Here is a 12,685-nt window from a genome sequence, read left to right on the forward strand (position 1 = left end):
ATTGAAGCTGCAAAGAAACTCCTTCTTCTCTCCCCACCCCAGAGTCACCGTGGAGTAACCTGGAGTGGCTGTTGATGTTAGCTGCTGACAAGTCATCCCTGACTCCTGGCGAGCCCATGCACAACAGAACACAGTGCTGCCTGGCCTTGCACCAACCGCGTGATGAGTTGTGGCTTGGACCGTTGTGATCCACAGGGTTTTCACTGGCTGATTTTCAGACGTAGATCACCAGGCCTTTCTTCATAGTCCATCTTAGTCTGGAAGCTCCCCTGATACCTGTTCACTATCATAGCAACACACACGCCCCCACTGACAGATGGGTGGCGGCTCTGCATGAGGTGCGTTGGCCAGGAATTGAACCTGGGCCTCCCACACGGAAGGTGAGACTTCTACCACTGAACCACATGGGGTGGAGGGGGTTAAGTCACCTCTTAGGGCTGCACCTGCTGCAGCACCACTGTTTCCATGAGGCTGGCAGGGAGTGTCAGCTCCGCATGGGCACAAGCCACCTGCCTGCTGCAGGCCAGCCCCTGCCTGCCAGGTGCTGCTGGAGCAGTGAAGCACCAACTCCGCCCACTCCAGCAGAGAGCATTCTCAGCTGCCCCCACACTGGGCAGGCAAAGGCTGGGGAATGGGCCTGCCTGGCTGAGCCTCTGGCTGCCCCAGGTGTGCAGCTGGTGTTTGGGAGGCGGGTGCCCCAGAGGAGCCTGCTCCTTGGTCCTGCTGTCCAAGGAAGGATGGCCCACAGCAGAGGCAGCCACCCTGGTTGACTGTCACCTATGAACCTAGGGGGAGAAGCGGGCCACTCCAGCACGGGGATAACTCACCCCTTTTTAGGAGGGAGTAGAGACAAACAAGGAAGTGTCAGTGACCAGCAGAGGAACAAACCCAGTTCCCAGAGCACACAGCTCTGCAGATGGCACTGTTGTCACAGCAATGAGACAAGCATGGGACATATTGCGTCTGCACTTTTTGCAGAAGATGGTCCTTGTCTCTCCTCTGTTTGCTTTGTGGCCTTGGGATCAGCTGGGGAGAATGACCTCCACCCTCCCTTCCCCTCCTCCTTTTCACTGTGGACTGTGGCTGGCAGCGACATTTAATGCCAGTGTGGAGAAGGCACCTGACCTTGGGGAGGAATGTGGAAAATGTCTGCAGCCCAGAGCAGCCACCCCCCACCTGGGGCCCAGGAATGTGGCTCCTGCCCCCCAGGCCCCCAAGGGCGCTGAGTGTGCTGGGCCGCCAGCAGAGCAGAGGGTGCCGACACAGGAATGGCACTGTGGGAGGGTGCTGCAGGGGTGCCCTGATGAAACTCCTGCACTATAAGAAGGCAAAGACAGAACTGCCAATACCTTGCTCCTCACAGCGCCCTCTTTTGCCCGTAGGGCCCCTGTTCTCCCTGTCTCCTGGAATCCCCTCAAGCCAGAGATCATGGATACAGTTGCAACTTTTGATTTCTCAGGTCCACAGAACCTCAGAAAGTCAGAGCCCTTTGAAATTAGGAGCTCCAGCATCTGTCCCAAACTACAGATGTGGAAACTGAGGCCCAGAGAAGGGATGCGAGTTGGTCACAAGTGCACTGTCATGGGCTAGGACCCGGGTCTCCAGACTCTGGGGTGGGTGCTTTTCCCACAACCCCTCCTGCTCCCATTATGCTGGAAGCCAGTATTTCCCTCTCCTGCCAGGAGGAGACAGCTGGCCTCTCCCAAGCTCTCACAGGGTTCCTGCTGGGAATCCGGTTCCTTTTGTGGGTGTCCATAGGGAACTGCCGGGGTGGGAGCTATAGCCACAGAGAGCAGACCCTGAGAGTCTGGCTTGTGTGTCCAAGGCTCTGCTCCCGCTCCTGGTGAGCAGGCCATCTGGGTTCTGTCTGGACTGCACCGATAACCAGAAAAACCCAAACCCATTGCCGCTGAGTCCATTTCAACTCATAGCGACCCTATTGATAAGGCCAAGTTAACTCCAATAAATGCCCTTCTTTGGGATGAAGCCGGGGAGAGGGTTTAGAGTAGGGATTCTGCAGCCCTCTTGTGGCCATACACAGGCATGACTGCTGTCATCCAGGCCTCCCACTGTAAGCTATGGAAATCTCTCTGCCACATTCCTTCCTCCTATAGAGCGCTGCAGGAGGGCTGGATGCGGTGGGTCTGACCCCTCTTTCCCCTATCACTTAGGCCAGAGCTTTGGCTGCACAAAGAAACGTGGGAAGGGTAGAAGAGGCTATGCCTTGCTCACCATCCGATCCTGGAGGAAGGAGGCCTCAGGCCAGTGGGCGAGGCCCAGCATATTCCCCAGGACACTTAGGTGTGGGGAGAGACATGGTGGTTTCCATGGAGACAATGTAACCAATCAACACGAGACTGGATGGCTTGAAAATTTAGAGGATATTTATTTCTCGGGAAGGTTCACAACAGCTGGCAGGCACTGCCCTTCCCCGCTCTGGGAGCTTCCTCTCTCCTTTTCCGAGAAATCCCCTCTCTTCTTGGAAGGGGCCATGGGAAGGCTGGGATGTGAAGAGAAACCATACACAACACTCCAGAGCCTTAAAAAAAATGAAATGACAAACAGCCCTCTCCACACAAACACACACGTACAAAATAAATAGATGTATAAAAGAGGCCCGCTCCTTCCATCCTGGGTGAGGCGTTGCTTCCGGAGGCTGGGCGGGGCAGCTTTGCCCACTTCTCCCAGGTGGCATTATCCAGAGGCCACACAGTAAGGGAGCACCCTAGTGAGCCCAGAAAAAGCCCTGGCTGTGGGCCGGGGGTGAGGGGTGGGGGCACAAAGAAACAAATAAATAATAAATAGAACCCAACTTGCTCCCAGAAGCCTAAGGGCATGGGCTGAGGCTGGGGCCCCTGGGGCCTGTTTCCCTGAAGATGGCAGGTCCAGTGACAGGCGAAGAACAGCAGGGAAAACACAAGGGAAAGCCACACCCCATGGCCTCCAAAGCCTGCAGCCTTCACATCACCAGAGCAGGTCCAGCTCCAGAACCCCGCCTCTGACTGGCTGAGGTGGGAAACGGGTAGCTGGGCCTCCTCCCTTGCTCTCTCGCCTTCATCCTGGCCATCTCCATGGGAGGAACAGTAGCTGCCTCCAAGGTGGGCTCCTCCCCGGGAAGGGTGAGGCACAGCCCTCCTTCCTCTCCTCTCTGTGGCCTCCCTGACTGGGGACATCCTGAGGTCAGCTGGCAGAAGTCCTAGTGTGACTGCGAATAATCAAAACAACCCAACCCCCATGTCTTCCTCTGCCCCCTGGCCACACGTGTCACCTCCATCTGTCTCCACCAGGGCTGCACTCTAGGCTTCCCTGAGGCCAACAAGGAGGCATCAGACAGAAGCAGGGCAAGGGAAGGGGCAGGAGCTGCTGGAATGGACAGTTTGGGCAGAAGGCCAGACCGGACACACGAAGAAGTCCAAGGGACTTGGCGGTCCAGGTCCCTCCCGGAGAAGCAAGGCCAGCGGGGCCGGGAGAACTTGGGGCTGGGTGGGCTGGCCCCTCAGCTGGGCAGCAGCACGTGTTCCAGGAGGTAGGTGACCGAGTCCCAGTGCTTCCAGAGAAGGAAGACGACGAGGACCAGGAGGGCGGTGCTGGTGATGCGCAGGCGTGTCTTCATGAGAGGCGTGATGAAGCTGGCAATGGTGGACACGAACACCAGCAGCACGGCCATAAGCGCCAGGATCACATTGATGAACTTGCCCAGAAGCGCCCGCGCGTTGGCGTTCTCCACGCCCTCCAGCTGCACCACCTGCTGCTGTTGCTGTTGCAGCTCCAGCTTGGTGACCCGGGTCAGGCAGGACTCCACAGCCTCCTGCAGGGGCAGAGGGGTCAGCATGGGAGCTCAGGCAGGTGGGACCCTCAGGCTGAGCCTATCTTTCTGCCCCACCAAGAAGGTGACAATGCACGAGGTCCCCTCCAAAGGGGTGTAGGGTGACCAGCTGCAGCTGGGGGCTGACTCCTTCATGGCTATTTAGGACAGATGCTAGGACATGGGGGTCTTGATGAACATGGGAAGGGGAGGATGGCTCAATCCTAGCTCCCTCTTGAGGGAGGCTAACCAACCAACCAGCTGCCATTGAGTTGATTCCGACTCATGGCAACCCCATGTGTTTCAGAGTAGATTGTCGGGCCTGTCTTCCAAGGTGCCTCTGGGTGAGTTTGAACCGCCAATCTTTGGTTAGTAGCCCAGTGCTTAACTATTTGCACCACCCAGCATCTCCTAAACCAGCTGTCTTGAGTTGAGGGTTTCCAAATATTCATCTCCATGGCTGCCATGGAAGAGGTCAGGATGTAGGCAGCCTCAGCAGTCAGCTTGCCTTTGTACCCTGCACTCTTGCTCTGCCTCTTGTCTCCACCCACCGCACGCTGCCCTCTGCATCCGTGTGCCTATCTGCCCGACCAGTGGAACAGGCTAGGCTCACCAGCCCCCACTTGGAAACCACCTGCACCCTCTGGTCCCTGGCCGCACCTGGATGTCCCGAGCCCTCTCGTAGGACTGGTAGGCCACCTTCTCCTCCATGCTGGCCAGCTCCTGCTTCAGGTTGGTCATCTCGTTCTGGTGCAGCTCAGTCAGGTCATTGAGCTGCTCCTCCAGACGCTCGTACCTGGCCAAGGGAGAAGGTATGACACCAGGCTTGGCTCCCCGTACCTCCCTTCTATCCCCAGGATTGATTTCATTCATTCTCTCCACAATGACTCAACCCACCCCACTGTTGGGCCCTGTTCAAATTTCAGCAGCAACAACATAAAGCTACTATTGACACAGCACTTATACGTGCCGGTGCTGTGCTAAGCACTCAGCTCATACCTCTATGATCCTCACCACATGGCAGGTGCTAGTGTCATTCCATTTCACAGATGGGAAGACTGAAGCTCACAACTTGCCTAGGCTGACATGGCTTATGAATGGAGGTGTCAGGGATTGAATGACTTCAACCTGGGCTCTTACGCCCTGGGCCAGTATGCTTTCCTGGGTAACAGGGACCCACAGGTATAGAGGACATGGTCCCTTCTCTAAAGGATGAAAGATCAAAAGATGGCTATCATGGAGTGTGGTAGGATTTTAGGCATGCTTTCCCCTCAATTTTCCAAACCTTCTTCATATGTGTAGAGATGAAACAGAAAAAGTGCTGATGCATTAAAAGATCTGCAAGCGTACCAGGGAGCAAGTGTCAAGTGCCACATGGCAGATACAGAGCAGAGGCCAGCAGAGGGAGATGAGGGACCAGACTCCGCTTGTCCAGGCTGACCTCAGGAGTTTTAACTGGAAGTTCCAGCTCACCATGTATATATGTACAATGTACACACTCTGACTTTACACGTCTGGATACACTTCATTTTCACAACAACCCTAAGAGGTAGGTATCCATATCATCCCCATTTCACAGACAAGAAAACCAGGTCCAGAGAAATTAAGTACTTTGCTCAAGGTAAATGGTAAATAGCAGGGCTGGGATTTGAACCCAGGCAGTTCTACTGTCCTACAGGGTTGATATGAGTCAGAATCAACTGGACAGCAAGGGGGGAATCTGGCTCTGGAGCCGATGCTCTTCCCCAGAGTGTGTCCAGATGAGAGGCTGTGGAGCTGGTCCCTGTCTCAGCTAGTCCCCTTCTATCCATTGACCACCTAATGCTCCAGGGCAGGAGGCTCAAAGCATCCTGAGACAGGCAGGGCCTTCCTTCCACAGGTCCCAGGATCCATGTCTTCTGGCTGCCCTGACAAGTCTGGAGAAAGGCTTCTCAGGCCCTCCTCCTGGCCCTTCTCAGCAGCTCAGGGCCTGTCTCAAGGCTCCCTCGTCAGTGTCTAGAACCCTGAGACTGCAGTTGGTGGCCCTCTCCCGCCCACAAGGGCCCGTGGGTCCCCAAGCTGGCACCTACCTGTAGCGCTCCTCCTGCAGGCACTGGGTCATGTAGGTATAATCCCTCTGCAGCTGGGCCTTCAGGTCCTCCATGGAGTCCTCCAGGTGTGACTGCCCCTCTTTGATCTCCCGAAGCTCTTCCAGCACCGTGTCTAGGTTCCCAGGGGTACCGTACAGTGTGTTTGACTTGGGGCTCCCCAGTGCACCAGCGGGCCCCGCCCCAGAGTTGCTGCCTGCCCCAGCTGAGCTGGCGCTGGCACTGGAGCACTCGTCATCACTCCCATACTTGGGGCTGGACACCAGCGTGGCGCTGCCACTCAGCGCCCGGGCCGCCTCCTCAGGGGGCCCATCCTCCAGGGGGTCCTTCAGGTGGGCAATGTTGTCGGCACTGCCGAATTTGTTACGGATGAGGCTGGCGAACTCCCGGGGCTTGGACACCACAGCGGTGTGGGTGGCCTGTGACAGGCCTGAGAGGCTGCCCTTGACACCCTCCACCACGCCGCCCCCGAAGCCGCTGATGCCGGCCCGCATGTTGGCGCCCACGTCCTTCAGGCCCTGCTGCATGTCCCGTAGCACGTCCTTGGGCTGCCGCGAGGGCCCGTTCTGCTCGATCTCCTTCAGGCGCCGGCGGTAGTGCTCCAGCTTCTTGTGCAGCTGGGCGATGGTCTGAGCGGACTTCTGGTTCTTCTTCTCGAACACCTGCTTGATGCGTGACACCTGCTGCTTGTCCGCGTTGTTGGCCAGCTTCAGGTACTCCGCCACATTGTCGTCCCGTGCCTCCTGCTCGATCTTGATCTGTTCTGTGATCTTCAGGATCTTCTGGTGCAGGTGGTCGATGGCCACCTTTGTCCGCTGGGGGTCTGGTGCCCCGTCGGGCACATCCAGGCTGATGGGGCCATCGGCATCACCATGGCCTGGGCCACCAGGGAGGCTTAGGGCCACAGGGTCCCCCTTTTCGACCTAGGAAGGCAAGGAGAGGAAATGTGGCTAAATCAGAAAACCATGGGTGGGGGGTTGGGCAGAATTCTCTTATGTGTTCCTGGACACCTGTGGCCTGGGTGTCTCTGGGCACGGTTTCTCTGCCTGTAAGATGGCTGCAAAGATGGATAGGAATCTTCAGGGAAAGAGTCCAAGAGAATAACAACAGGTCCCTCACAGCTGCCTACCAGCCGCCATTTATAAAGGACTCTCACCTCAGCTATCTACCTCTCTACAAGATCCAAAAAATGCAGTCTGGGCAGATCTGCTCCTCTTTGTCTTACAGATCAGGAAATTGGTCCAGAGAGGTCAAGCAAGTTGCTCAGGGATACACAGCTACAAAAAGACAGAACTTCAGCTCAGAACTCCTGTTGCTCCATCACACAGGAAAGCAGGTCTGAGGCCTCATCAGAGAGCCACAGGGTTGATTCTCAGTGGAGACAAAACGGTCCCTCTGGACTCACTTAAGACTCGTGTCTTGGGCAGCCTTTCCCTCAGAGCTGACCAAAGCCTATACTTTGGTCCCATGCAGGGGAAGGATGTCTCCCTGGTCTCCCTACCCTGTCTTCACTAATGCACCCAGCAGCTCCCCGCCAATGCTGACACCTCTCCTGGCCCCGTTACCTTCCAGTTCTCTGGAGTTGTCAGCAACCTCTTCCGCTTCATAGTGGCGGGAGTACTCAGCCCTGCCTGGTCCTCCAGACCTGGGAAAGGTGCACACACCCACCTGCCCTGATGGCTAAGTTGCCAGGGCTTGAAGTCTGAGAGGTAACTCACAGGCCAAGAGAATCGGGGACCAGCTTTGGGGGTACGAGGGGCCAGCCACCCAGCTGGCAGGGGACAAACACGCAGGAAGGAAATGACAGGCCCCTTTTCCCCACCAGTTGGCAGGCTTCCTGAGCACATTAAGAAGGCACAAGCAACACAAACCTCAGAGAGCTGAGGCAGAAGAGGAGGGACTGAGAAAGATGAGAAGGAGGTAGAGAGGAAGGAAAGGTCACAGAAGACAGGAAAGGGAAAATGCAGGGTCAGAGGAGAGGGCAGGCTGGGGACCCTCTCTCCCGGGGGTCTGGCCCCCCGTGGCCCGTGGGGTGGATCTCTCTGTCCACAGCTGAGTCCTGGGTGTCTTATCACCACACAACAACGGAAGCAGCAGGAAATGGCTCAACCCCATGTATTTTTACACACAGCGCGCCCCAAGAACAGCTGGGCCAGCTCATTTGTTCTTTGTACGTATGGGGGGCAGGGGGAGGGCGAGGTATACGTGGAGGAAGGGGTTAAACACAGAGAAAGTGGCCCAGTCACACCCACTGGAACCAGAAACAGCCGGTGCCAGTTAAAGGCAGTAGTCACGGGCTCCACTTTTGTGAGGTGCAAAGTTACTGGAAAACAGTCCTGCCAACCTCGGCAGCAGGGGAGGGCTGCTCCTCTCTGGGCTTCCCTGGGCCTTTCCAGGTCACAGTTCTGCTGGGGACACTGGGGATGCCCTTCCGCATTCCCCTTGAATTGCTCTCCTAAATGCCTTGGACAAAGGATAAAGCTGTAACAACAATTCCTATTACTAATACTTGTTGACACGTGCCGGGCATGTTCTAAGTGCTTTATGTATATAGATTCATTTACAACAGAGCAACAACCCCACGAGGTCAGTATCATTATTATTCCCATTTTACAGAAGAGGAAACCAAGGCTCACAGAGGGTAAGTCACTTGCTTAGGACTATAAACCAGCAAATGAAAGACCAAGAATTTGAACCCTGTCTGTTTCCGACACTCAGGCCCTGACCCCACCTTGGAGGCTGGGAAGTGCCTGAAGATTCCCAGATCCACAGGGCTGCTGGAGCATCTCTGCCTCTAAGGGAGCCTGGTCCTCGCAGCGGTTCCCTCGTCCCTGCCACCTCTTTGGGACACACAAGTCTAGATCAGTGGTTCTCAACTCCAGAGCAACTAAATCAGGGTATCCTATAATTGGGGCTTTACAGAAGCAAGGAAAAAGAAAGGTGCTCTCCCAGCCCTATCCTGCTGTCTCCACAGCCAAGAGCAAATCCTTGGAAATGTCTACATAGTGGCCACAGCAAATAAAGTCACCTCTGCAGACTCACCACTGTGACATTTCCAGCTTTCCTCACTAGAGCTAACCCCTAATCCTAGAGACCCAGATATCTCCAGGAAGACTTCACTCACCCACCCGCAGCAACCACCCCTCCTGCGGCGACCTGGGGGAGGGGGGCTCTGCTGCTAGTACAGGCCCTGCAGCCCACCTGTGTGGGGGGTGTGTGTGAGGGAGGGAGAAAGAATGAGAGAGAGAGAGAGAGAAAAAAGGGTTGGGGAGGGGAGAGTGACCTGGGGGAACACTGTGTGAGAGATACCAAGATCCTGTCTGTGGCTTTTACCCTCAGGACTGAAATACCTCAGCAGCCACTGACATCTGAATAACTCCCCCTGCCAATTCACCACAGAGAGAAAGAGAACAAGAAAGAGAGAGAGAGAGAGAGACTTACTGATCTATAACGAGAGATTCTAATTCAGAGACTGGGCTCACCCCTGCTTCTAGCTCAGAGCCCATCCTCAGGGAAGCCTTTCAGGAACTTTCACTCACCTGCCACTTCCTTAGACCCTGCAGTCCTCTCCCTTGGCCCTCAGCTGTTCTCACACCACTGGGAGCTGGGAAGCAGGCAAGGGCTTGCCTCCTCACTCCAGGCTGGACTGAGGCACCCCTAACACCAGCGATGGGGTGATCTCACTCAGCTCTGCCCTCCCCACACACAGGCTGACGGGACCTGGGAAAGGTTGTTTCAGGGTTCTGGAGAACAAGGAGCACTCTAGATGCTGACAGGAAATACCAGATGCCCTGTTTCTCTCAACACCCCCTTCTCCAGTTTTCTAGGACCCACCCTCATCCCTGGAGGCAACTCTAGATTTCCCAGGACCCAGTTCCCATGTCTGAGGAGGGTGGGAGATGGCAGCGGTTCCCTTCAGAAGGAGAGAGGGTGGCCGAGGGACAGAAAGACAAGAAGTGGCAGACGTACAGGCAGAGATACAAAGAGGGAGTTATGCTTTAACAATGGAAGGAAAATCAGAGAAGGAGAAAGGGGGAGAGTTAGGGAAAAAGACAAGAAAGCTATTAAGATTGAGAGTGGTGGAACCAGACGAAAGTATGAGAAGACAAGGAGATTTGCCAAGAAAGAACAGCAATAAGACAGGATACGGGGCCTGCAGGCCAATGGAGCAGCCACTAAATTTGGACTCAGACACCGATTAGAGCCCTGGCTCTGTCGCTACCAGTTGTGTGATCTTGGATATATCACTAATCTCTCTGAGATTCAGTTTTCTCATCTATAAAAGGGGGTCAATTCTACCTACCTCAGAGGGCTGGCGGGAGGATAAAATGAGGTCATGGGTGAAGGCAACCACCACAGTACAATAACAGGGCACACAGCAGGGGGTCAAAAACAAATTAAGAGAGTGAAGCAAGGGCTCTAAGACAGGAGGGAGACCTGGTGTGATGGCCAGAGTCTCCCAACCTGCTGGCCTGGGCTGCAGCTCCATGTGGGTATGCACAGGGCACATGGGCCTTCACTGCAGGGTCACATTTTCACAGAGCAGAAGCTCGTCCTCACTCACTCCAATTCCCTGTCCTGGGGCTGGGGGACTAAAAAGAAGCCATACAGCTCACTCAACTCCTGGTCACTAGCAGGAAAAACTCCAGGGTCCCCCAGCTTGGAGCACCGCCACACCCCTCTGGAAACTACCTCAGAGCCTCACCCGGCCCACATGGCCCAGCTCTCTGCTCAGGCCCAGCCACCAGCACTACATGTGGAGGTGACTCCCAGCCTGAAGGCTTCCTTACCCCACTCTCCTGGGGTGGCCCCAGAATTAACCCCAGTGCACAGGCTGGGCAGGCTCCAAGAATCAGAGAAGTGTGGTGGGAGGCTCGTGCCCCTTCCTCAGCTCCCACCATTCATGTTGGGCAACCAGGGTGTCCACCAGGCAGGACCTGGGCCATTGACCTTGTTCTACACCAAGACTGAGTCCAAGAGGTGCTCAGTGAATGTTCTGGATGGGGACTTGAGCCAGAGCTGGGGCACTCTCTGAAGTGTCAGGCCCTACGCTCCCCTCTCCCTCTCCCTGCTCCAGTGAAGCCTGCCTGCGCCCACACACACCTGGAGGGCACCCCTCACACGGCCCTCTTCCAGCAACACTAAAGGAGCCGGATTAGGCAGTCCGCCAGATTACAGGAGCTGCCAGATCAGGCTTCCCAGCCTTGGCTTCCATGGCCCTCCCAGGACTCCCAGCTCTCCGGGGCTGAGCTCAGTGTCCTCATGTTAACCGGCCCTGGACCCGGGAAGCCTGCTCGTCCTCTCACACTCCAGCCCAGCAGCCTGGGTCCCTGAGGTCCAGGGAAGCACCAGGTAGACATCGTCCAAGCAGAAAGCATCAGGCTTAAGTGAAGCTTTTTTGGGAGTGGACATGTACACCCACCTCGTCCCCCAGGTGATAAGACTGTCAAATGGACTTGAAAGTTCAATAGACTTGAAAGCTCTGAAAATTGTGAAATGTGAATCATGGTCCTATTCATTCACCAACTGTATAAAAACAGAAACATTCAGAAGGATGGACCATATAGTGACCACTTGTAAGTGGTATGTGCAAGCGGTCATTGTTTGTATGGTCTGCCAGAGGGACAGCAGAGGTTCCGAACCTGTCACTTCCCTCACCCTGGGGTCAAGCAGTCCCCTCCTAGATTTACAAAGTGGGTTCCCATTAAGGGACAAAGCAGGCTGTCCTAGGCATCTGCTAAGGGGGCTGGAAAGCCAGCATCGTGGTGGCTCTCAGATTAAAAAGAAGGAGGAAGGAAAGAAAGAAGGAGGGAGGGAGGGAGGAAAGGAGGAAAGAAAGAACGACAGGGAAAAAGATGAGCTTTCTGGGCTTCTATGCTTCCCTCCAGGAGAACAGGGCAGCCCTATCATCCAGGGACAGGTGGCCCTCAGGTCCCATCTGGGGCCAACCCTGACTTGTCTGTGGGTCTGGCCAAGCAGGTGAAGGATCCATGCAGGATGCTGCTCCTGGGAGCAGGGTCTGGGCTCCCAGTGGGCTGTCAGGTGACTCAGCAGAGATGCTTCTATCTGCTGACTTCTGGCCCTGTGATTCTGAGCTGAGTGCCCCTCCTGGCATGGAGAACATTCAGATTCTTCTTCTACTAGCTCTCAAGGTAAGGGGGGAAAGCCAGGGCCAGGAAGGACAGGAAAATCCAGCTAAAATCCTTCAGCTCAAAGAGGTAGATTGACAGTCTTTGACCTTATCACGAAGCTGGGAGGGAGGGAACTTGAAATGCCCCACACCAACCTGGCATCCCAGCCAGAGCTGGAAAAATTACTCAGCCATTAGGGGCCTGCCCCCAGCCCCCCAAACAGCTGACAGTCCTCCTGGTGGGCTGGTGGCACTTTCTCTTCCTGGGGGAGACATGTGGCCATGAAGTTGCCCAGCCCCAGCTTTGGACGCATCATCACAGCTGCCCCAAGCCCTCCGTGGTGGGCAAAGTGGTGCAGAGGGCGGGGCGGTGAGGGGCGGGGGAGGCATTGGCCCGCCCCGGGTTCTACTGGTGTCTGGGAGCCTAAGCGGCTTTTCTCCAGAGGGCTGAGAGGCAAATGCTTAGACGCTTAAGGGCTACGTGTGGGGCAGGGTAGGGTGTAACCAGCCCCCACAGCAAGGTCCTAGCTACCACATGGGGGATTATAGGGGTAGTGCCCCTTTCCTCGTGCTATAGCACGCCCTTGGTGGCTTTACAAGGAATTCCACTCTGCTGCAAGGGGGCTGAGTCCCTGGTAGTGCAAACTGTTAACGCTCAGTTAC

General features: G+C 55.7%; 1 protein-coding gene across 5 annotated transcripts in view; it reads right to left on the reverse strand.

Moving 5' to 3' along the window:
- Positions 1-2,028: 2,028 nt before the first annotated feature.
- Positions 2,029-12,685, reverse strand: part of TMCC2 (transmembrane and coiled-coil domain family 2) — a 45,142-nt gene continuing 34,485 nt past the window's right edge. For 2 of the 5 annotated variants that reach the window (XM_064273316.1, XM_064273319.1), the window contains 3 exons: positions 5,875-6,815; positions 4,466-4,601; positions 2,046-3,808 (listed from right to left, as the gene is read on the reverse strand). In XM_064273316.1, coding sequence (XP_064129386.1) covers positions 3,497-3,808; positions 4,466-4,601; positions 5,875-6,815 — 1,389 coding nt within the window. In that variant the 3' untranslated portion in view covers positions 2,046-3,496. Of the gene's footprint in view, positions 3,809-4,465; positions 4,602-5,874; positions 6,816-12,685 lie in introns of all 5 variants that reach the window. The other 3 variants (XM_003410259.4, XM_064273318.1, XM_064273320.1) reach the window with 3 other exon arrangements.

The sequence above is a fragment of the Loxodonta africana genome, chromosome 20 (genome assembly GCF_030014295.1).
Source record: "Loxodonta africana isolate mLoxAfr1 chromosome 20, mLoxAfr1.hap2, whole genome shotgun sequence".
In the NCBI taxonomy this organism is placed as follows: Eukaryota; Metazoa; Chordata; class Mammalia; order Proboscidea; family Elephantidae; genus Loxodonta; species Loxodonta africana.